Here is a 25,973-nt window from a genome sequence, read left to right on the forward strand (position 1 = left end):
CAAAAAATAGCTATATTTGTGTTTATTCACCATGAATTTTCCACTTGATGAAGACCACTTTGTAGTAGCTATATCCTTGAATGAATATTGGTTTTTTGAGCTGCAAACTGCTCCCAGCAGGAGCTCTGCCTTTCCAGGTGTTTGTCCAGATTTAATGGGGCTGGTCAAGTGACTCAGGTGCTGTGTGCTACCAGCAGGACAATGAGTTTTCCAGTCCCCAAAATTAAATAAGACCCCCAAAATTCAACTTTGAAATGCAGTGGAAGAAGTTAAAGCTGTTTCTTTAACAGCACTTCAGCTCCTCAGTGTACCCAGGTGACCCTTCAAAGTCAGTAGTTTTCCCTTTCTTTTCCCCTCTTCTCTCTTATGAAAGGCTTCTTGGTTTTTTGAGGGTGGTTTGGTTTTTCTGGGGAGGCTTTGGTTGGTTTTTTCACTAAATTCTCCAGCAGCCAGGACTTAAAACCAAACTGCAGCAATGCTGAGCTGCCTTAATATTACTATGGAAGAGAGCATGAAAGCTGTAACCACAGAAAAGATGAATTTTCCACCTCCACAGCAGGCACTTGGCTGGCAGACTCCTGCAGGTGCCTGACCATGTCTCAGGAAGTTTTTCCCCAGCTACCTTAAGAGGGTTCCTTGTTGGTAATTTAATTAGCACACTGAATACATGGAAAGGATGATAAATAATGTAATTCTCTGGCTTTCTTAATCACAGCAGAATTTTTTTTTCTACTTGCACAGCCCAAAGTTATCAGTATTTCTGAGCAGAGAATGTTGGGCTCTGGAAAATGACACCTCTTGTGACAGGGATTGATGGTGGCACATTCCAGCTGTGCACACGGGCTCTCAACACACACATGTATACCTCAAAAAGGGAAGAACTCTGATTTAGTAGAAGTCAACAGGGCTGCTCAGATGTTTAAAGACAGGCAGGTGTCCTCAGGTGTGAGGAGTCAGAACAGCACACCTCAAAAAAACCACACTAAATATAAAGGGATTCCAACTGCTACCTCTGGCATGGAAATTTACTGCTGGAAATTCTGAGCAGTTGATCCCAAGTACCTGTGCCAGTTAACACCAATTCCTGGAGCAGGTATTTAACTCCAGTCCAGTGGTACAGAATAGCTGAGCTTGCAGCAAGGCAAATAAGCATTACCAGCAGCAAGAGGCAAGCAGGGAGGGCCAGCAGAAGAGAAGCCACCTATGTGCTCTTCTTTTAAGCAAAAAAATACCCAAAAGGGACAGGGCAAATGCTGTGACTCAGGTTGCAATTCTGGCAGGCTGACCATGCTATTGGAAGTGCTTTTACATGTGCCCTACATGCTACAACTGCTGAGAATGACTCCATGTGAAACACAAGCCTTTGATATGTCTTTGCAGACCTGTTTGCCTGCCAAACCTAGGAGGAAAAACTCTTGCCGTTAACTGAAGCAGGTGAATGTAGTTAGCAATTCATTCCAACTCTCATTCATTCCTTATTTTCTCTTTTCCCTGTATTTAAACCTTTCAGGTCATTTGTATCAAGTTCAGCAAGCTTGCACTTTCTCCTCAAAGCAAAATATTCCCCATAATACACTCTGTGGTTTTGTCAGACACATAAGACTTTCAAATACTTCATACCAAGATTTTTTTTTCCAATGGTTCAGTTTTGAAAGGCAGAAGCAAAAATCAAATTTCACTCCCTAGTAAGTCCACATCTGTGTTTCTGTGTTCCAGGAGATTTGAAAAGAAAAAGAAACTGATTCACTTTGTCCTTTGTTCCTGTTCCCAGCTGTGAACTGCACCTGCACCGTGACTCACCAAATGCTGAGGAGGCCTGGATGCCTGAAAAGCTTGAACAACAATTTAAACAGTGTTCCCCCCATGGCCAGAGAAAGAGGAGCTGATTTTTATCTTGCTGCTACACAAAGCAAGTCAAGTTTTGGAAAATAACAAAACCCACTGAACACTTTGCATCTCCCATCCACACACTTTGGAACACAGATCCCAAGTCATCTATGTAAACGAGATACTGTGCATTTTAAACTTCTCTGATGGTCTTCACAACTCCTTTTAAATTCCCAAAGTCCAAAACATTGCTGTAGAAACACACTCTGACTTTTTTAACCTTAATTTTTTTACTCTTCACTCATATCCATGTAATAGTATATAGTGATTAGAAGTATTTCTAATTCATACCTAAATATTCAATGCAACTAATGAAGCAACTCTGGAAAACTAGAATAAAAAAAAAAAAATAAGCCACTAAAAAAAGAAACAAGGAAAGGTAGGAAGAGTACACTGGGTCCACACGGAATTTTTAACACATGCAGAAATAACTTGTGCACAAACAAACATGGATAGAACCAGATGCTAAAAGCAATTCACTGGTGTTTGAGGTGAACTGCAAAAATAATGGAAGAATAAGTGAGACTAAGAGCACTGGTTTGTTCTTGTAAAGCTGGCATGGGGTATCTTCCAATTACTGTTTTTCTTTTAAAATGCAGCACCATCTCTACCTCTGAGATACACATACTTTTCCTCCACTAGCTACAGGTTGCTTCACAGCTATAACCATGAGGTTTCATATTCTTAAAATTTTATCCCATGCCCACTGAGGACTTTGACAAGTGAAAGCTCTATGGCTTGCTTCATGCTTTCATTGATTCCCAGCATCTTAGATTATCAGGTCCATCTAGCATTGAGTAGATTTTTCTTTTTTTCACTTGATTCTTCTGGGTTTGTACCATTAAGCATAGTCATAGGTGATACTCTGCAGATTAAATAAATATCTCATAACCTAGTGAGAAGAAATTAATGTTGAAAATGTTTTTATAGTGAACCACTTACAGAGTAGTGACTCAGGCTACACGTAATATAGTCCATAATTCTGTGTACCTCATTAAGTAGAGACTTATGCAGCATCTAAGTTCGTTGCTATCTTATTGCAAAGCTTACATACCTCCTTGGTGATTTCTCATAGGGATCTCCTCACAGCACAGACAACAAACTCCAACTCTCTTCTCTACCACCTAACCCACCCTTATATAGCACTCATCATTATTGGACACACCTGTGGCCCATTAAGGGCAGGTGTTCCTAATCTTTGGTGATTAGCACAGCTGCAACTCCTCAGGGGTGAGATTGCCTTTTTCTGCACATCTCTATTCTCTTACATTCTATCCCCCCCGTATAAGTTAAAGATAAAAACCAAAAAACAGGAACCTATAACCTGCATCAAAGTCTGAATTATTACTGAGAGAGTGTGTTTTACACAAGAAGATAAAGAAAAAAAATAGCATCATTAACCCTACTTTCACATATAGAATAGGTTTTTAAGTTATGCACCTTTTGAGATAACTAAGTAGAGCTTAAAGGAAGTGATACAGGTTTTGAAGGAGATTGTTTACTTTTTTTGAGATGTATTTACTTTTTGAAATGATTTTTACTTTTCATATCTGTAAGCATTCGGTGTCCTTTGCTAAGAACTTGCTGACCTGCTTTCACAATAAAATTGAATACCCCAATACTTTACTTGTATTTCTTGGATTCTTGCTTGTATCCCTCAGAGGAGGTTGTCAAGCTTCCCTACAGAAATGCATTTTGCAAAGAAAGAAATGCCAGGTTTTCCTAAAAAGATCACAATTTGAACAGAAAACCTCGGGCCCTGTTTGCACACACGTTTTATTGGAGGACTTACCACACCCCACCAAAGGGCATCAGCATAGCTGGAGAAACCTGTCTTTCCATCCTCATCAACTGCATCCTTCTCAGCAAGATAAACAAAGTAGGATGAAAAAATTAATCCCAAGAATCCAATGTACAGAGTGGTTAAAAGTTCCTATTGAGAGAGAAAACAAACAAGTGTATGAGGTTTTCATCCGATATACATATGTATATACATCATTGTAAAATGTTGCAAATATCTGTGGGGCTTTTGCATCACAGTAGAAAAATTAATATGTTATACTTCAGGTTTGACATTTGCCTCCAGTAAAACAGCTAAAATATATGACTTGGATTTGGGTTTTATTAGCTAAGAGTTTAAGAATAAAGAGTGCTGCCTAAAACAAATAGCTCTTTGCAGCAGAGACTTTCAGATTCACACACACAGGAAGCAGTAAGAACAAGAAATGCTCAAAGGTGGATTTGAATACTGAGAGAGTTGAGTCAGCACATTTTTTAAACTCAGCTGTATCTCCATTTTCATTTAAAATAAGGACGACACAATACAAAGTTCAACACTTGGAAAAAATATGACAATCCCTCCTGTCCTGAGAGCAGTGGAAGACCTCACAAAGCAAGGTGAGGAAGGAGCAAAACCAACCTAGAGGCTCACAAGCTGGAGCTTGAGTGGCTAACTTGGCTTTTCAGCAAGCCTCAGCCATTTCTTCATGGCTTTCCACCACCACATGTGATATTGACTCACATTTTGTTGCCTTTGGCAAGAAATGCTGGTATATAAGCTCAACCTGCTGAAAATAGAAGAGCATCCTAGCCAAACCAGGCCTGAGTGAGCTAATTGAGCTATATGTAAAATTCCAAAACACATAGAAATCGTTGGTGACAACTTTACTAAGCTCTTCAGGGCCCAGGGAGGTACAAGTGCTTGCTATTTTCACAGGGCACCAAGATGTGAATTCATTTTCTCACATTGCTTACGGGTTTAGGGGCCCATATTTTCTGAAAGACTATCAAATGCAAAAAACACCAAAAATAGATGAGGACTTTGTATTCTGCCTGTGAAGAAAAAGCAGCTGAGGTGTTTTTGTTTTGGTTTTGGTTTTTTTAAATTTTTAAACAAAAATTTCTTTCAGAGGCTGGACAGGAATAAAGGTTCCATTTTTCCTTCCGTTTGGTACCGTGTTAGGGTTTCAGCTACACTTGTCCAATGTCAATACAGAAATGTGTGCTTGGTAATTTTTTTTCTTAATGTGTTAGTGGGTGATCTGCTTGGATAAGTACTACAGATTTGTGGAGTTTTATTTATCACCATAATCACTTCTTTGGATAAGCAGAACTTCAGGTGCGTTTACTCATAAATTTATTTTCCAATAATTTTTTTTTTCCCCTTTTAAACCATTGAACTTTCTTATGCTTGTAACACATAAGATTTAAGTGTTGTGTTTTGGAGAGAGTATTTCCTGATTCTTGACTAAAACTCTGAACACCCACAGGAAAGAAATGTTCCCAAACATTTTTTTGGATATCAAGTTATTTGGATATCAGCTCTGCCCTAGCAAGATACCCAGGCAATGCAAGCATAATAAATGGAGACCACACAGACTTGGAGCATTAAAAGTCATCCTGTTGTACAGTATAAAAGGAGACTTTATTCCACAGCGCTTTGGTGTGCATCACTTCTGCACAGCCATCGTGACATAAAAGTTCCTACTGTACTGGAGGAAAAAAATAAAAGGAAGGAAACTTACTTTTAGCATTAAATTATTGGCTTGGATTAAGTGCAGTGCATTCTCTGTCCCAGAAAAACAGTTTTCTAAATAGAAAATGTAAAAAGGTCTGCATGGAAATTTGTGTTTGTCAGTATGTGGAGAACAAATCTACATTCATAAGAATAAGTTAGCCACACTTACAAGTGGGATGTGGAGATTAATAGCAGAGTATTAGCCCTCCACAGAGATGCAAGACTTCAAGGCTAATTATATAATTTTCCATTATATTAATAAAGCTAATCATCAAGAGAGTCCATGGACACTCAAAAAGAAGCCTTCAATTAAAAATATTTTTAAATTTGCAGAAAAACTTTTAAACTCTTCCTGCTTAATGAGTTTTCATACAGAAAAATTGTTTCAAAGCTTTAGCAGGCATGCACCTATTTATAGCCAGGTTTGCCTCTGTCACCACACCCTTGAAAAAGTAACTTTTCTTACACAGCATCATAACATAGTTCATTTTTTTAATTTACAGAATGAATTAGAAAACTTTGTATTCAAGGTGAACACAACAGAAATATTTGAATAATTGACTTTTTCTAGCAAGGCTTTCCCATTAGTGTTTGGTTTTCCCCAGGAAAACAAAGCTAGGAATACATCTTTTGTAGGGATAGTGGAGAGTACTTGCAATATGAAAGGCAGCCCACAAAACTGTGTTTAAGAAATTACATTGAGGGATAACATCAAAGACTACAACAGTTAATTAATAAACCCAAACATTTTTGTTTATACCCTGTTAGCCACTGCCCTAAATAGCAAAAATAGCTTCCCATTTTAAAAGGAAGAAGAAACACACGATGGATTTTTAAAGTATTTTTTTCTCTTGCTATGTAACACATAATTTAAACCAGCGGTCTTGGGTTGTAAAATATGTGTGTATTCTATTTGCCATCTGTTAGAGGTGGGGAAGTTATCTTCTGTTAATTGGGCAGTTTTCTTTATCTCTTTCAGAAACCAATCCTCCCTCCAGGAAATATCTTCTGTTAATGAGTCATTGAGTCTCACTGCATGACTGATAAAATTACATCATCCCATTGTGAGATGCTCCGCCCAGGGGGAGGAGCCAAGCATTCCTACTTGGATATAATCTGACACTGGAGCATGACAGGAGCCTTTTTCCCACTGGATTCCAAGAGGAGGAGGTTTCTTCTCCACTGGATTCCCAGACAAAGACCAGACCCATCTACACCACCACAGGACCTTCAGAGGAAAACTCCACCCTTGTCCAGGATTCCTGCTCCAACAGAACCACCCCTGTCACTGCAGAAGGACTGCAGCCACCATTTAATAGGACTGCTGCCACCACCCTGACCAACTGGGTGTCAGCTTGTATTCTGACTCTGTCAGTGGGGTTTTTTTTTTGTTGTTTGCACTATTGCATTTGTATTTTATTTTTCCTAGTAAAGAACTGTTATTCCTATTCCTGCACCTTTGCCTGAGAGCCCCTTGATTTCAAAATTACAATAATTCCAAAGGGGCAGGGTTTACATTTTCCATTTCAAGAGAGGCTCCTGCCTTCCTTAGCAGACACCTGTCTTTTCAAACCAAGACACCAGACCATTATTTGAAGCCCACAGAGAGAATTCACTGAAGCCAATGAGTTTTAGGGGATGTTTAAAAGCTGGGTACCTGTCGATGGATGAAGACCACAGACCCCAGGAGTCTCCAGGTGCCTCCCTGGCGGTCAACGTGGAGCATCCGAAGGATCTGGAGAAAGCGAATCCCTCTGTAAGGGAAGTGAAGCTTTAAAATAAATGCAATAAGCACATAAAAATGCTTGAGGACAATACTGCCTTATCCACCCACAACTGATCATGTCCACTCACCCACTGCTGTGTTCAAGAATTGTGATAGCACTGCCCCTGCCTGGGGTGGCATTGCAGGCTTGAGGCACCTCGGTGTTTAGATCACATTTAATTACAGTCAAATTTATTCAGAAATATTGACTGTGAAAACAATTATTTAATGGGAAAACAAACCAAATCAGGGGAAACCTGTATAATTTCTATTATTCCAAACTTTAAATGCCTCCTTTCCTAGGGAAACTTCAAGTTTTCCTAACACAAATGTGAGCAAACCTTTTTCTCTATTTGCCAAAAGCAGAATATGAATCAAACATGGCACTACTGAAATCCTTGTTGTGTGAGTTACTGAAATATATCTGATATCACTGGAAATAGATAGAGTCCTATGTGTTTTAGGAGAATAACTAAATCAATCATAAGCTCCAAATATTTTCAACTAAATAAAAGTAATTATCAATATGGTTCTTCAGCATAGTTTTATTCCATGGAAATATTTCATTTAGTTACTCTTTTGACAATGAATTTTGTTTGCCTGCAGTCATCTTACTATCTTATCCCTGAAACAAGCCAGTGAAAAACAGGAAAGGATGAACACTAATTAATCTACCTGAAAAATTTTCACTAGAAGTATTTTTGGCTCTTTTTAGCAATCTTCAAGAAGATTTTTTTGTGGAGACAGGCTTTGATTTTTAATTCAGACTTGCCTGACCCTGCTGGCTTTTCTGTGGAGCAATGATAACACTGCAGGGATGTGGGTTAGTGTTCGGAGAGCATTCTGAGGTGTAGGTCAGTGACTCTGGACTCAGCACCGGGGAAAGGCTTCACTGAGCCCAAAACCCACTGGGCTCCCGTATAAACACACAGGGCCTTTGCACTGAACTCTTTCCTATGCTTTGAGTTAAATTAACAAACCCCAACCCCTGGAATTTCCACATGCACCTTCCTCTTTTCCTATAGGAGCTGATATTCCTGCTGCCTGAGTGGCGTCTTTACCATCAGATAAGGATGAATGTTCTACAGTGAGAATTACCTTAAAAACACTCTGTACATGTAGTTCTCCCCAGTGTTTGCCTACACAGCTGGACAGTTTAGACACTACTGGACATTCCCACTTCCCAGTGGTTCCACTGCACTGGGAAGCAGAGGCATGTGAAAAAACATGCAGCACATCTTAGAAGTTAGGTTAGGAGTAGGAAATACACCTTACTGCTTATCATTCTTCTGTTTACTCACTTCATTCACCTCCCAAAACAAGCCTGCAGTACTTGGATGCAAGCTGAACAAACACTGTGTGCATCAGATGTTTCTGCTTTGTGTACAGTGTGAGTTACTCGTGCCAAACAAATCCACCAAAGTATAATTACTCTTTAAACAAAGTAATTACTCATACTCAAAAAGCACCGAGTTAAGCACTGTCTGGATTACTTCTTAAATAAACCCATGCTCTGTAATTCTCCCTTGTCTCAGAGAGACAGTTGTTTGATGTTTTAAATAGGACACAATGTTTCATTTTTTCCACTTGGCTTCAGCATTCCCACCATTTTTCATTTGCCTCGTTCCTGCACTGATTTCCCAACCAGTCACCAAGCACAACTTGTCCCCCAGTGCTTCAATGGAGTAACTTTCCCTGTGTTAGGAATATCAGACATGCAGTTAAATTGGGAATTAGGCCATCAGATACACAGTAAAACTGGGAATTAGTCAATCAGATACACACCTCTGTGGTAGTGAAGAGCTGCAGTGACAGCAGAACCTACCTTATTGCAGAGGTGGCAAACACCTGCCCATTAGATCCTATGCTCAGAACAATAATTGAGGCTACTACCACAATCAGATCTGTTAAAAAACAAACAAACAAATAAACAAAAGAAGAAAGAATGCATTAATTTGGTTTTTTGGGTTTTTTTTTGGGGGGGGGGGTTCTGGTTTTTTTTTGTTTTGTTTTGTTTTGGTTTGGTTTTGGTTTTGGTTTTGGTTTTGGTTTTTATCTCAGTACTGAAAAAAACACAACAAATACAGACAAAGGAAAGCACCTCAAAAAAGAAATGGTTAGCTGAAATTTGGTGGGCATGTTAAGTCTGTGTAATAGTTTCACATCAAAACCCCCGTGGCTACAGTTTATTCCAGGATTAATTCAGTAACAGACCTTTCAAAGAACCCGATGGATTAGGCTGCTTGCCTCAAAAAATGCAAAGGCATTTGTGCACCCTAGAAATGGACCCATATTTTGGCTCAAGGTTTCTGATCCAAGAGGAAATGCAAGGGTTTTCACCACACAATAATGAAATCCATGAAGTATTATGCATACATATACACTTAGTTTGAAAGCTGTATCAAAGCTGTGAAGCCAAGCTTTCTAACCTAATGGAACTGTCAGAAGAAAGGCTGGCTAAAACAAATCAGAATTGTTAGTTTACTTTGTGATACTGTCTTTATTTGTATGAAAAAATAGTTTCCAGAGTTCTTTTTTTGTTTTGTTTTGTTTCCACAACTTTGCAGTTTACACTTTATACAATGCAAATGATAGATTGAGTTTACAATTGAGACAACATCCCTTATTTTTCCTCATCCCAGTTCAGTGAGCATGTCCATTTCTTTTAATTATTGAACCTTGCTGTAACATTATTCTAAGAAGATTTTTTTTTATTTCCTTACAGGCATTTCTGTGGTGAACCTCCTTAGAGCACCTAAATGCTTCCCTTTTAATTTCTAACTAAAAACAAAAGAATATTATTATAAATGGGTAGCAAATGGAGGCAGAACGAGGAAAAACTTTGGTAAACTTTCCTTTGCCAGTTTGAAACAGGCAGCATTTTATTCTTCAGAGCACTTAACATTATACAGCACTTCAAAACTCCAGCCCTGCTGACTTCACTTGCAGCTGTGAGGGCTCAGAATCTCTGCAACCCAAATTCAAAGTCTGCCTTTGGACATCCAGAAAATGAAGCCCACTTGTGAAAACTGATTTTAACCAACTTTCCATGGGATGGCTGGGCAAGAGGCAGGATGGGATCCAACCTGAGCAGCAACAACAGTTTCCTACAGCAAGGTTAACTTGTTTTTCCCTCTCCTTTTAAACATTCTCCTGCCTCATTTACAGCCATGTCGTTGCTGCAACAAGTACTGCAGAAGTTCTATAACCAGCAGCATCCTTCACTCTTTGAGTTGAATTAATTTCCAGTGCCAGTCTGATTTTTGCTGTAAAACCTGGATTCCTCTTCAAGGGAAAGCACACAGTCAGTTTAAATACTGTACTACACTAATTGTGCACGAATGAAAGTAAAAATGAAAATGAAAATTAACAAAGGGAGGGATGAGGCTACAGAAGGAGCTTTCATTTGGGATTTTAGCTTTTGAATGCCTGACTGCAAATTCTTTTATGCTGTTCCTTTATCGTGTATGTGTGTGAATGTATATTTGTGAACACTGGAATTTAGGGTGGGTTTTCTTCCCATCACATCATAACACAGATCTTTGCCCTTTAGCAAATGATGCATCATGTCTTTACTAAATTGTCAGACATAGACATCTCCATCTGAAGACAGGCACTAGGGGTGGAAAAGACTGATGCTCAGAAAATGAGTTCAACCACATATTGAGAGTGAAAGAGATTTTTTCATTTGCACTTTCTTCTTTTCTGAAAGTGTTCTTTGTGGTATAGATATTTCTTTCTTTCTTTTTCTCCAAACCTCTTCTTCTAGTTCTGCTTCTCCTCTGTTCCTAGTTTTCATCCCAGTTTCCAGTGCTTAGATTTCCCTTATTAATCCAGATTTACTGGTCCAAACAGCCTTATTTTACAGCCTAGATCCTCAGCATATCTTGCCCTTTCTCTGACACCTCTCAATACCACATATTTCCAGCCCCTGCTGATTTCCCTTCAAGCTCCTGGTTGCTTGTCAGTCTCTTTAAATGTTCCTCTCCCAGACCTTTGCATCAGAATCCACCTCCCATCTTTTTACTGAGTCTGTGTGTCCCAGAACATTCCCTCTGCCTCAGATTGGGATTTTCCATGTTGAACTTGCTAAGAACTAACCCAAATTTTAGAGGGAACAAAATCCCATAGAAGAAATCTCCCTGCTGCCAAAGAAATTTTAGTGGATTTTTTTTTTCTAAATTTAAAATAAAGACTTTCATATTAATGAAGAAATAAAATTAATTCATTATGTTTTACTTTCTGTTCTAATCCTTTCATTTCTTTTTCCAGTGTTTGTATTTTATTCATGTTGATTTGAAAACAATGGGATGAGTCAGTAGGATTCAATCATTCCCAGCAAAGGTATTTCCCAAGTTTACCTTGTTCTGTCAGTGCAGACATTGTTCCATTTGCATTTGATGTGGAAAAGCAAATCTTGATTTCCAATGTATTATATCCTTAGGGGAATTTCAAAGGTTAAATGAGGTACTGACACTTGGAGTGCACAACCAGCTACAGCCATTCTTAGCTTTTATTAACAAAACCCATGGTGTCTTCCCCAGGGGCTCCAATAAAACATGAATATTTGCTGTGGTAGCATCAAAATACCAGCAGAGAGAACCCTTTGAAATCACAGGTCAGTGAGACTATCACTTTCTCTAATATACAAACCTAAGAAGCACTTATTAATTGAGAGGGAAATCAAGAACACAATGAGGAATAGAAATGATTCCTTACGGGCCTCATGGTTACATCACAAAAATAGACCAGCTCTAGAAGAAGATGAAGAATTTGTTTGTACCCAAGGAAGGATTTTGTGTTCAAAATCTTGTCAATTTCCTGCAATTACCCAAGTTTTATTCATTTTTTCACTTTACAGTCCTGCATTTCTAAGGTTGATGTCTGCCTTAAACATATTTTAAGAATTCTACCAACACAAAAGAAGAGAAATCGCAAAGCAGATAAATGCTTGAGGGGTAGGCATAGCTCAGAACTGCAACAAGACCCGTGCAGAAGTGGCCATTTTCATTTACAACACTGCAAAAGAGTTCAAAACTTACCAATGATGGATATTGGCTTCCTGGCAAACCGGATCCTCCCCTGGAAGCCAACATATTTACTCCTGCAGCCTGCAGACCACAGCCGGACCAGGTACTCAGCACCAAAGAACACCACCAGAACTATCTCCTAACAGAGTGAAAGAGGGAAGAGATCAGAGTTGGGTTTCTCATTATCAGTACAGTTTGCACATCTAATTTATTCATAGAACTAATACAAATGAGCTTGTTGAGATAGATAATGCAATAAAAATGATTTGGCCTAATCCGTTGACTTTTTGTATGCATATGCCAGGCAGTAAATAAAAGGGAGAGATAATCAGTTCCTGAATGTGATTTGCACGAATAAACAGATGGTTTAAGCTCCATTCCATCAGTATATCATAAGGAAAACCACAACATTATTCTTATTTTGTTTTGACGCCTCCTTGCCCTCCAAGCCTTTCCCCACCTGGGTTGCCCTCCTCTGGATGCGCTCTCATGTTCTGACGTCCTTCTTCTATTGAGACACCAAAACTGCCCCCAGGACTCCAGGTGGGGCTGCACCAGTGCAGAGCAGGCTGGGGCAATGCCCTCCCTTCATCCCTTTGTGCCCCAGGACACAGGGCACCCCTCTGGCTGCCAGGGCACCCTGGTGACAGGCATTGAACTTGCAGGGCTGCTCTCCAGCCTCTTGTCCCACAGCTTGTGCGTATAACCAGGACAGGCTCATCTCAGTGAGAGGGTAAAGCTCTCGCTTTTGTGCATTTCCATACAGTTGGTGATTGACCAGCTCTCTGGTCTATCCAGATCTCTCTGTGAGGCCTGGGGGAGTTCACAGCTCTCCCCAGTCCAGTACATCTCTCAAACTAACTTATAATGTGCATTGATTCATAAGTCTTGATCACTTAAAAACATACTGGAGTGTGATGGGGTTCACAGGGGTCCCAGGATGAGGGAAGAGATGAGGATCTGACTCCATGCTTCAGAAGGCTTGATTTATTATTTTATTATATATATTATATTAAAACTATACTAAAAGAATAGAAGAAAGGATTTAATCAGAAGGCAAGCTAAGAATAGAATAGGAAAGATTGATAACAAAGGCTTGTGTCTCGGGCTCTCTGTCTGAGCCAGCTGGGCTGTGATTGGCCATTAATTAGAAACATCCAACATGGACCAATCACAGATGCACCTGTTGCATTCCACAGCAGCAGATAACCATTGTTTACATTTTGTTCCTGAGGCATCTCAGCTTCTCAGGAGGAAAAATCCTGAGGAAAGGATTTTTCATAAAAGATGTCTGTGACACTACTGTGAAGTTGAGCCCTGGGGTCCTCCCCAGTGACTGAGGGCCAGGCTGGTGTGACCCTGCTTACTGCAACTCTTTGAGCCAACTGCTCATCCAGTGTTCCATGGGCTTGTTGAGCTCTGTGCTGGAGCATTTATCCAGAAGGATTCAGTGACAGACAGGATCAAAAGTTTTGCTGAAATCCAAAAAACCCCACATTTTCTGACTTTCCTTAGTCAACTATGGATAAATTTGAGTTGTTTAAGCAGAACTTTCCCTCATGAACTTGTGCTGGCTGTAACCAATGATTGTGTTGTCTCTTGAGTGTTTTTCAGTAACTCCCAAAATAACTTTTTCCATAATTTACCAGGCACTGCAATGAGACTGACAGGCCTGAAATCACAAGAAGGAAGTGATTTCTTCATGTCCTTGAAAACTGAAGACAATATTTGCCAGCTTTCAGTTTAGTGGGACCTCTCCAGACTCTCAAAACCACTGAAAAATAAATGGAGTGAGGTCCCTCAATGACATCTACCAGGTCTTTCAGTATCCTGGGATGGATCCCACCAAGCCCCATGATTTATGCTCATCCAGCTGTAGCAGCAAGCCTCAAACAAACTCAGGGTGGACTGAGATTTTATCATCCCCCCAACAGTCATGGTTTTCCGACAGAACTCTGGACTTCCCAGGACCCATCGTTGTTGAAGGCAGAAGTGAAGAGTACATTAAATGTCTGCTTTGTCTAGGTGGTGGCCTAGACCAATTTTGGGGTGACTAATCTCCTGAAGCCATGACCTAATGCTATTTCTGATTCCCCTTTTGCTATGAACATATTTGTAAAAGTCTCTTTTATTGTCCTTCCCAGTGCTGGCCTGCTTGGACTCCAATTGAATTTTGGCTGCACTAATTTTCTCCCTACCTTGGGGACAGAATCTCCTCCCATGTCACCTGCCCCCCCCTTTCTCCCTAAGTTCTAGAAGATCCCTGCTCAGCCAAGATGGTCTTCTGGCCAGCTTTGCTTGGCTTCCAACCCTTTGGAATTGCCTGTTCCTGTGCCCTTGGGAGATGGCCTTGAGAAGGTGACCAGCATTCAGAATCCCCAATACCTCCAAGAGCAGGTTCCCAAGAGACTTTACTAACCAGCCTCTACTGCTCCCCACACATCCAGGATCCAAATTTTGCTGGCAGCTTCTCCTCTATCAGCAGCTTTTGAAACTTGGCTCCTTCAAGGTCACCAAGACAAAACCATCATCCATCACTTTGCCCACAAGTCCCTCATAAATAACAAATCTAGGAGGACACCTTTCCTAGTCGACCACCTGTGCCAGGAAGTTCTCTTCAACGTGCTCAGAAATCCCCTGGACCTGTTTGAGTCCTCTGTATGATATTCCCAGCTGATATCTGGGAAGATAAAATCACCCATAAGGATTGGTGACGGAGGTGAGCTGTATATCCAACATGTAAACAAATGAATTATCAATATTTTAATATCACTCCCCTCTTCAGCACTGCATTGTGAAGCACTAGCGCATGACCAAGGATGGGTGTACTTTGAAATACTTCTAAAGAAAGCAGATTAGTGAAGATCAAAACGTGGGCAGATTCACTGAGATCTTTGTTCCCCCCTTCCTTGTTTTCCTCTCTGTTGCAGTGTGGTAGCACAACCCAAGCACAGCCTCTAGGCTTTGTTCCAACCCAAACTGTACCCAGTAATTCAGAGTCACCAAACACCTACTGCACAAGCTACAGCTTTGGAAAATGTTTGCATTTTAACTTGAACGTGCTCTCAACCTGCACCTGGGGGATTCTAAAGCACCCAAAAAGCAAAACACACTTAAATCACAATTTTCACTGAATGACAATACCAACTTGATTTTAAAACTGACATTCTGGATGGCTCAAGAGAATACAAAATATTTCAAAGCTGAAAAAAAAAAAAAGAAAAAGCTCTACACTAACACGTAAAAATTCATGTTAATTTTGATTTTTAACAAAGTTAGGTTAACATTGCTGTGTTCACTTCTGCATCCTTGTTTTGCCTGGAATGAGAACTAAGAAAATATGCACAGTCTTCCTCTTTTTTGCATGGTACTTTCAGCCTGAATAAACCAAGGGTTAGTACAAAACTAAGAAAGCTTACAGCGATTTTCAAGGCAGAAGCACAAGAAAATAAACAGCAAATTAATTCTCCAAGTTTAATTTTTTAGTATATGTATTATCAAGAGCATCTACAAGTAATTCTAGGTTTGCATTCTGTCTACAGTCTAAATAGAAATATTTATTCAAGTATAATAGTCAAATCACATCATAAGAACAATCTAAAAAGGAAAAGAGGAAAAGAATTATTGCATTTCTGGAATTTTGCAAGATACTCTCTCACTTATTAAATTGTCTATCTCTTAAGAAGGTTCCTGTATTGTCACTCTAGCATTTTGCTTTTCTTCTTAGGAATCTCTAAGTTCCACTAAAGGAAGCAGAGCACTCTTTATGGCAGTGGAAGAATAATTTTCATGGACCTCCATGTTACAATTGCTTTTGGTAAAAAGCTGCGTAGAAAGGAGACAATCAGAAAAGTGCCAAGGAAGAAAAAACTTCTTAGATTTTCCTTGATTATCCTCTGAGGGCACTTTTAAAAGCTAAATTAAAACTGCATCTGGCCTGAGGGTATTTTATGATCAGAACCCATCTTGGTTATGTCCAGAAAACCCTAATGAAGTCAACAAGGTTGCACAGTTCATGGAAAGGAAAAATAAATTGTTGACAGGAAGGAGGGAAAGGAGGAACTTACATTTTCAACAAATTTGACATTAATTACTGATCACAGTTCATTTTGTCCTGGACAGGTGTCCACGTTACAAAAACCACAGCCTTTAACACATTTGTTGGCAGCCTCAGACAGGCCAAAGACCAAAAAAGCATGGAAACTGAACAAACATCACAGGTCTGCAGGTGGTCCTTCAAAAAACAAGGAAGATTGTGACATTTACACTCTTGTTGTGTATACTCCTAATGCAAGATAGGAGACATCCATTTCCAGAGCTGCCAAGGCTGATCAATCTTCACCTCACTAAATTCACCTTCCAAAAACCCCCTAACCTCCCTCCTTTTCCTCTTCTACACATAAACACTTTTCAGAGCCTTAAATTTATTGCCTCACATTTACCTTCTGGTAAAAGGAAAAAAAAAAACAACCCAGCAATTTTCTGTAAAGTCAGAAAAAGTATTAATTCTCACTATAATGGTAACAAATAATGGTGAGAACTTGTGGACAAAATATGAACCAGAAGAAAATCAGCAGAAACAATCTGCAAATGAAATTTACGTCCATCTGTGTGTCAGTTTGAGATCATTCTCCAGCCTTCTGCAATTTTCCAGAACCCTTGTTTTCAAAATGGGACTACACTCACAAGTAACCCACAAACCCTTTTGATTTTGGCTCCCAGCAGTATTTTTCCCCTTCTCCTGGAAGTGGTCAAGGAAGAAATGCACGATGAAGGATTTTGAGCAGATTTAATGGACCTGGAAAGCAGCTTGGCATCAACAGAAAGCCATGGATGAACTCTAATGAAACTGAAACCAAAATTAGTGAGTGGGAGCAAACCATTATTCATAAAAATGAGATCCATATCCATGGATATGGATTCTTCACACATGTCACAGTCTCTTCCTGTTTTGATCATAGCAACTCAAATTGCCACAGGAATACCAACAAATGAATTTAATTACAGATTTTAAACTGGGTCTGTGCTATCCAATACCTCTGCTAAAGTCAGTAGCAGCATTCCATTGCTGTGTTTCTTCCTCTATTCTGGGGAAAAGACTTAAGACACATAAGGACTATAATAGTCCTTGCTCTTAAATTAGTTTCATCTTTGAAATATTTTTTACTTTTCTGAAGTCTATCCACTGCATAAATCTTCCCTTCCTCCACCAAATTGATAATAAAATAATACATAGTCATGTTTATGCTATTTCTAGTATAATTTCATTTTATTAATTTAATTAAAATTTTGCAAAAATAAGCTTAAAGGGAAATATGTATACAAATAACTTCCCCTATATATAATTCAATCAATCAAATAAAAAACCCTTGTGGAAAAGCCATCAACTTTTTATCCAAAAATGTCATTGATGACCAAATTAAAAAATGCCTGCATTAACACAGAAACCCAACACTTTTACACAGGCATGTGTGTGCGTGTGTAAATTAAATATATAGCCTGGAATTTATAATTTATCCCAGTTTGGTTATGGATAACTGCACTGGGGAAGCAGGAGAGGGAAGTTCGCCGGAGTGATTAAAGTGCACACATGAAAAAGAAGGGTATTTTCTCAGCTGCAGCTGTGTTTTAGGTGGAGAGCACACACAAGGCTCTCTTCACTTTTTTATTGGAATATTTAGGTGCTGGGGTAAAAGGAGGAAGTGGGATGGCTAAATGAATAGTGTGTTCTCACGGAGATTCAATCAAGGAATGGCAGCTCCAGACAATGAAGCCTCAGAAAGAGGCATAAAGGTTTAATAGTCCAAATGTTTGCACACGTGTACTTATGTCCCAAATTTAATCTGATAACCTGTCTTCAAGGTTTTCCAGTCCTTACAGTTGAAAATGTCCATTTAGTGACCTGTTCAGTTTAATAGCTACTCAAATGCCATGAAAACCTACTGATACTGAGAATGTCTCTTTTCTACCATCATGCTGGCTCTTGCAAAGATGAGAGATGTCCAGTGTGAAAATAGAATACCCAAAATACAGAACAAAAAATGCCAAATGCTGCTAAGTGTCCTATAGTACCGTTAACTTACACTTCCAAATTTTAGGTGAAACCAATCCACTCAAAGGCTGTTGTTTGGATACAAGTGGATTTAACTTTTCATTAAAAATACACTTCCATGCACAACTGACAAATATGCTGAATTTGCAGACTTCCTACCAGGAATATGCTTGTCTTTCATTTGTTTACTGTTTCCTGCATGGAATGAAGCTGTACACTCCTGAGGGAAGCACAGGGTGCTCCCCCTGTAACAGCCACATTCAAGTGAGCTGGGTGAGTCACAGAGGAAGAGTTATTTTTTAATTCTATTTAAGCAGGTAACAATTTTTCTCCAAAGAAAATCAGCTACTTTTGACAAGGACTCTTTTCTCAATTGCTTCATTCTGAAAGATGCCATTAAGGTAAATATAATCAAATAGATAATGATTAAGATTCAGTAAGTTAGTGGCCGAAATTCTAATTTCTCTATAGAACCACAGAAGCCTTCCAATTCCCCCCAGCACATCCCTGAAGGGACCATCTCTGGTAGGTGGTGAAGGGTTTAGCTTTGCTCCTGGAGTGGAATTAATCCAATGTGAATATGCATTTCAGAATTTTAAATAATTACTTCCATGTTTTTTAACCTTTTGATTTGGGAGGGTGTCAATATTTTGAGGAGAGGAACTGAAAAAATCCTGCATGTGTCTCTCCACCTTCCCCTCACTCCCAAGAAATGCTTCTCAAGTCTCCTGGCCATATTCTAAAACCCCTTTGCACAGAGAACTCCACTGAGCCCCAGTGAGTCAAACTTCACTAAGGGAATTATGAGCTGGCTCTTTGTTAATTAGCTTTGTTAATCAGCCTTACCTACTGCAGAAGGATTTCTATTTCAGACATTTGAAAAGCACACAGTAATCACCGAGTGTGTTCTGTGGTGCATTAGGCACAAGGTAATATAACCCACAGGAATAACTGAGTTATAATTCACACTGAGAAGCTTGAGAGTTGCATTTGATTCCAGAAAAACAATGGCAACTCAGCAAGATCACTCAGCAGACAACTTGAGCTTATACAATGTGTTGAAAGACTTGTCGACTCAGTTTTTTTTTCCTAATATGTTTTATGTATGAAACAATATTCCATGTCTATTATTTGTATTGTTATAATATAATATTCCCAATCTATTTTTTCATCTTCCCACAGACCAACAAGAAGCTCAGAAAGGAACAGGGATTCTCCTCCCTGCTTTCTCTCTCAGAATTTCACAGGATTAAAAGAATACAGCAAATGCTTATGAGCCATAATTTTCTTTATATTCATGTGTGTCCTGCACTCACAGGGTCTGGCTCTCCCACAGTACACAGAAATTAATGTATTTTCCACCAAGGCAGTTTGGCTGTCAGTGCCTTTATGGGACTGGACACCTCATGAACACCTGCTGTCACCAGGCAATATACACTGCACAAGTATCACAAAATGCCATGAATTATTATGGGATACCCTGTAAGAAGTCCATTATCAGCTGTCAGAAACAGTGTGGTGAGGCCAGCAGGAAGAGCACCTGTGAACTCCATGTATTGCTCTGTCCAATGATCACTTTATCAAACAGACCTGGGGAAGGCCCTAAGTGTTCAAGCAGTATGGCAACGACCAGATTTAGAATTATAAACCAGCACAGAGGCAAGAAATAGATAAAAATTCTGCCTTTTTTACTTCCTAATGCTGACTGCTTTGATGGCATGGAGAAAAAAGCCTCAGACCTATTAGAATGCATTCACCATAAATCACAGAGACTACTCAATTAAGTTTTTGCAGGCTTGTTTCTCCTCTGCTACAGGTTGGAGCTGACCCAACAGCTACACAGCATAGATGGGAGATGGGGCAAAACCAGAGACAGACAAAAATCAACAGGAGAGCTCCTCCACTGCAGACAGGAAGTCCTCAGTGGAGGAAGAGAAAGAGAAAAGAGAAAAAGGCACCCTGATGTCCAGTTCAGAATCAGAGCAGTTTAACAGTGACATGCCTTAGGTGGGTTAAGTAAGTTAATTATCATTTGGCACTCTGAAGTTTGAGTACTTTGGGCAGCCTTGCCTACGTTTACAGCAGGAGGATGTGTATCTCCATGAAAAGAGAGTCTCTGAGGCAATTGTGTATCCTCTGGTGCAGTGAACTGCAGCTGTTCATGTGTTTGGGAGAGATGCCAGTGTTTTTTCCAGCAAAGAAAGGAAATTCTTCTGTATATTGGGTCTTCTATTTTCCTTTTCCAGAGGAAAGTAGATGCATAAAGTCTGTCTCCAAAAGGGAGGTACCACAGGGCCTGAACTCACCAGTTGAATCAATATGATTTATAGCAAAACCAGTCTATTTTCTTCAAGTTCAGAATACACTCAGTATTCTTAAATTTAAAAAGTAATTAACATCAAAATACTAAATCAGGCAAAACTTTTCCCTTACTCCTGTAACACTATCATTATACAAATTGTATGTTTATTGTGCTGTTACAGTGTGTAAAAACATCATGTGTATGGTGAAAATAATACTATGTTGTTGTTTTTAGACTGGCACAGTTAGTGCAAGTTGTCCCACAAAGTAAGAAGCTCTCTTTTACAAGGTCTTTTGCAATTAAATAAAAATAAAAATCGGCCTTTTAGAAACTACCATGGTGACCTCTCCTGGTAGAAAAATATATGACCTCTAACCATGAAAGATTAATCCTCAAAGGAGGTACACCTGGCCCATTTTATAGCTTATTTTTTCATTCCATATCCTGAAAGATCTAGATGCTATTTACAAATCAAAACTGACACACAAACTACTAGATCATCAAGGAAACGTTACAGCCTCTTGCTGGAGAGGCAAAAGCCTAATCAAGAGGCTTGGCAATTTTTAGAAACACTTTTTCAACAGAACAATCATAGAACCAGATAAAAATATAACTGTATTATTAGAGAATTAGAACTGGAGACAAAATGGGAGGATAAAATGTTACCTAAACCTGGGGCAACTGGGAAGGAAACTCAGCTGTAACTCAGGATCCTCTTGAGTGTTGCAAATACTTTATTCACAACTCTGCCTTGTTCCACTGCACTTGTATTCCCACACACTGCACAAGAACTTTTTAATGCATCACATCCTAAATACTGCTGGATAAACCAGTGAGAAATCTTCCTCTGGTACAGATACAGGACCAAGCAAGGCTGGGGAAGCTTCAGATTCATTTTCATACCACACTATAGGTACAATCTGAACAAAAATGAATGGTACATGCATTTAATTTTCGTACACTGTTAAATAGCATGTACACTGTCATTGTAGTCCACATTAAACAGTATTGGAAACTCCAGGCTTCTCTCTGCAAGTACAAAAGATTCAGAAAGAGCTGTGTTCTTCATTACCCATTCTGTTGGTGTTTACCAATACAAATCCTTGTGCCAATATCACTGTCACTCCCCTCAAAGGCTGGCTACTAAATACTCAGCAGAGGGAAAGAAACCCAGTCAGGAATTTATAAATCTCATACAATGTATATATATGAAAAAATGAAATTGGAGTATGTCAGAAAAAGCTGGGAAGAACTCTCCCAAGAGTGACAGGGAACACACAAAATATTTGGTAGCATGAGAACAAAAAAGTATCCTTCAAACAACAACATTTCAAGTTCAAGACAAGCAGTTTCACCAATCCTGCTGTCATGGAAGTAAACTGATTTTACCACAGTGAGGATCAGATGGATTTGTCTTCTGTTTGTAAGTACAAAGAACAGACATTTCCTTTGAGCCCAAGCAAGAGCATCAAATAAAACAACCATGGCAGTGGGGATCAGCATCAGCCTGTACCTGAATCTGTGGCTAGGCAATGTCTTCAGTCATCTCCAAGACAAGAGGTTGGCCTTCACACTGAAACACAGGGCTAAAAGTCACATTCCTTTCCTCCAGAATTCACTTGAATTGTCAGAGACTTGAGAACATATGCTTAGGAAATGGGAGGAGAGTAAACATTGGGGGATTTTTTTACTCTTAGTTCCAGCAACTGCTTCTTCAGTTCCCTTTCAGCTACAAACACTCTGGTGTTCCCTCCTTGGTATATTCATAGAGCTTGCCTGAATTGGTTTCACACCTGACAAGAAATTCTCTTACTCAACATTTCACATCCCAAATTTGCTTTGTTTCCCCTTCAACTGGATCCCTGAATGGTGTTTATTCAGGCAATTATTTACAATCCTAACACAGCTTTCCTGGACAGGAGCATTGCCCTCATCCCTCTCTGGCTGTGGCTGCAGAGGGATCCTGGAGCTCTCACTGCCTCCCTTGGCCTTTTTGTACTTACAGACAGAAGACAACATGTAAATCTCCATCACTGTGGTAAAAAATACCGATTTCTTAAGACATCCAGATGTCTTAAGAACATTACCATAATGACATCTTTGAAACACCAGGCTCTGGTGTCTTAGGACACATCTAGTGCTACATCTGTCACCAATGTCTCATCTCTGCTCCAGTGACTCATATTATCCAAAGTTGTACTTGGCACACCATCTCCCCCTCCCATGAAAATACAAAACATTTCCATGTCTTCAAGTACTATCCCTCTTGTCAGGCCTTAGCAACAGGACACTTTTGACATTGATGCTTCCCGATTGGTAATCTACCTGAATATAATGAAAAGTAGTTTTCTCACAAGTGAGGAAATACTACAAGCATCACATGCCAGGATTTATTTGCTGCTGAGGGCTATACAAAGAATTACACTTCGCTCAGGAGAGAAACAAGCCAATTTCACTTTGAACTTGATCCATTAAATGCTTTGGCCCAGCTTTGATTCTCATCGCATTGGCAGTGTCCTCTGTCCCCAGTTTCAAGAGAGCTGGCAGAATGCGCTTGAGGAGATAAAACTCTAGTTTAATAAACAGTCAGCTGTGGTATGAATTAGATCAGAGTAAAGAAGTAAAGAGAACAGCAATCTCCACACTTCTGTGGGGTGAACACTTTCCTGGCCCAAATGGGAGAGACAGCTGGAAATTCCTTCAGGTAAAGGTGGGAAGATGTGCTCCAAGCAGGAGTTCAACCATTTAACTCCTGGCAGCAAGAAGTCTCCCAACTCTATGAAAAAAAACTGATTTCATTAGCTCTAAAAACAATCATCTCTTACTGAAGTGAATATTTTTCAGACCAAACCAAGTTTTAAGATAATTTTGTTCTAGGCAAGTGACTCTACAGTAGCCAGCAGAACAGCTACCCTGTGTACTGGCCATTTCTAGGAAGGAAACTAAGGAAACAGCAGGAGGAAAAACTCCAGAGAGGCACACAAAACCTGTACATGCTATGCCTAAGCCATAGGAAAACAAAGAAGTAACTGATTTTTATTTTCAAAAACAGATGGAAAACCAAATTCTATCACATTAAAATTCACCATTTGGCAAAATGAAACTAGAATAAGAATACTGAGATCATCACACACTGAGATCAGAGGATTTGGGTGGCTAAAATACAGATATTGCAAGAAACCGTTCAAAAGTTATTTACTCCATTTTTATCAAGGATGTTTAATCTCCATTTTTTCACTCCCTAAAGGTGAATAGAGGCAGGGGGGAACAGAGGAGGGACATTGTCTAGTGTCTTCATGCAAGTTAATTGCACTTTTGATTCCCACCAAGCAAGCACCAAGTTCAAATCCAAATCCCTGGTGACAGCAGTGTGATAGGAGCTCTTCCTTTCTGTTCTGTAGAGCAGCAAACCAGGCTGCAGGAATCACCTGCCTATGAAAAGCAATGATCTTGGCCAAATTTTTACCATAAGACTTAGAAAACACACACTTTAAAAATTCATTCCTATAAAATACCTTGTTCCATGCTGCCCAAGACTGATGAACACCAGTTGTCCCCTATAAGAGATATACGTTGGGAAAAGCAAGTTCATTAAAACTGGTAATCTAACGAGTGTCCTCATAGTTCATGGATCTAGAAAATAATCATCCCAATTAAACTGTGACCTTTCTTTAATGAAAGCAGGCACTCTTTTAAATGTCCTGCTAGCATGCTCTGCATGAGGATTTTTAACAGTTATCTCTCTTGCTCACAGAAAGCAATTCAGGTTTAGTCAAACAGATCAGCCCTTCCACAAAAACATTCACTTACCATCCAGAAAAGGGTTCCAATGGCAAACTCTGAATAGTGCTCTATAGTAGACAGTACACTGAATATTAAACAGATCAGCACCAGGAGAAATCTGTAAAAAGAAAACAGTTTTTAGTGACTTGTCAAGTTGAACTGTAAATCTAGATATGGGGTTTTTTCTCTCTGTCATTCACATAACTTTTTTATCACAAATATTTTGTGTTTAATCAGTCAATTCTTCCTACTCAAATGATTATCATCATTTTGCATTCATTCAGCTTTCAGAAACATGGAATAAAAATGGCAGGAAGGCTGAACACAGTAAATCAATAGGTAAAGCTCACATTATCAAGTATATTTCTCAGGGAAGGTTGTCAGAGGGAATGTTTCATGTTTCACTGACTGCTGTACAACTTAACAGAGACACAAACTACACTCAGTGGGTTTTGGTAGCTTTCACATGAAAATTACAGGTGGAAAGCTTATCAAGAAGGGGAAAAACTCTTGTACAACCTAGAGATGAGTGACAAGATGAATTCCTTTGGAGTTTATCCATGGTCTTGCCCAGTGGACACTTTTATCAGTGTTGCAGAAGAAGAGATGAAATGCACCTCAAGCCCACAGCTGACACAAGCCCAGGAGTTTGGTGACTAAGCTTGAGGGCAGAGCCCCTGGTTAGTGGTGCCTGCACAGGATACAGGAATCTCCCAAAACTTGACAGGAACAAATCTTTTTCTGTTTTTAGAGTGCCTCAGAGTTTTAGACTGCCTTAGGAACCCCAGGAACACTGAACACTGGAAACAGTTCTTCGGTGTGTTTGGCCTGATCATTCACACACTGCAAGGAAATTGCAAGTATGTGCTAACACAGGCAAGGAGGGACAGTTGTTTCTCAGCTGCCACATAGACAACAGCTGACCTCTTCAAGCCTAAAACTGGATTTGAAGTTATGAAAACAAAAGGTCCTGCTTCCTTTCATCAGGCTCTGGAAGGACTCTGACACTATTTAGGCACAAGTGGAGATTTGAGAAGATTAGGGCCACTATTAATAAACAGATTTCCTAATAGAGCTGTACATGTACAGTTGTCTCTGAACCAAGTTTGCATTTCTTCAATATTTACCTGTCCTGATCCACAATATAAGAGAAAAAGGATCCAGATAATACATGTTATTTTTATACAAGGGTAACAGCACCTTAAGCTCAGGACTGATCTCAGCCACACTCTCATGGTTTACGAGTTCCACAACCTTCTCTCCTGGTTTTATGTACTGAGATTCTCTCTTTTCTTATTTTTTTCCCCCATTTCCAAATCACACAGTAAAACCATTCAAAGGACCCTTTAAATTCACTTAACTTATGGCACTATATCCTCTGGCCAGTGAGTGTCACTCCTTCCCAATGAATAGCAAGGGCAGCTCACAGGAGCTGAGTACAAATTCAGTTGCAGTGGGGACAAAGTCAAAGACAAACACAGATTAATGATTTAGTGAGGGCATCAAAAACAGGAACAACCCTAAAAGAATAAAACAAAATGAACCACACAAAACCTCAAATCAACCCACCAATTAAAAGAACATTAAAAGAACACCCCAAAACAAAAAGAAAACCCTGCTGTCAGCAGGCTGTCATC

The 25,973-nt window shown here is 39.5% G+C and overlaps 1 protein-coding gene across 1 annotated transcript in view; it reads right to left on the minus strand.

Annotated features, from left to right (window-relative positions):
* The window catches only part of LOC131557769 (potassium voltage-gated channel subfamily KQT member 1-like), a 400,618-nt gene that overhangs the window by 362,945 nt on the left and 11,700 nt on the right, over positions 1-25,973 (minus strand). The window contains exons 2-6 of the mRNA XM_058805223.1: positions 24,364-24,454; positions 12,212-12,338; positions 8,995-9,073; positions 7,062-7,158; positions 3,680-3,820 (exon numbers count right to left, since the gene is read on the minus strand). Coding sequence (XP_058661206.1) covers positions 3,680-3,820; positions 7,062-7,158; positions 8,995-9,073; positions 12,212-12,338; positions 24,364-24,454 — 535 coding nt within the window. The remainder of the gene's footprint in view (positions 1-3,679; positions 3,821-7,061; positions 7,159-8,994; positions 9,074-12,211; positions 12,339-24,363; positions 24,455-25,973) is intronic.

The sequence above is a fragment of the Ammospiza caudacuta genome, chromosome 5 (assembly GCF_027887145.1).
Source record: "Ammospiza caudacuta isolate bAmmCau1 chromosome 5, bAmmCau1.pri, whole genome shotgun sequence".
In the NCBI taxonomy this organism is placed as follows: domain Eukaryota; kingdom Metazoa; phylum Chordata; class Aves; order Passeriformes; family Passerellidae; genus Ammospiza; species Ammospiza caudacuta.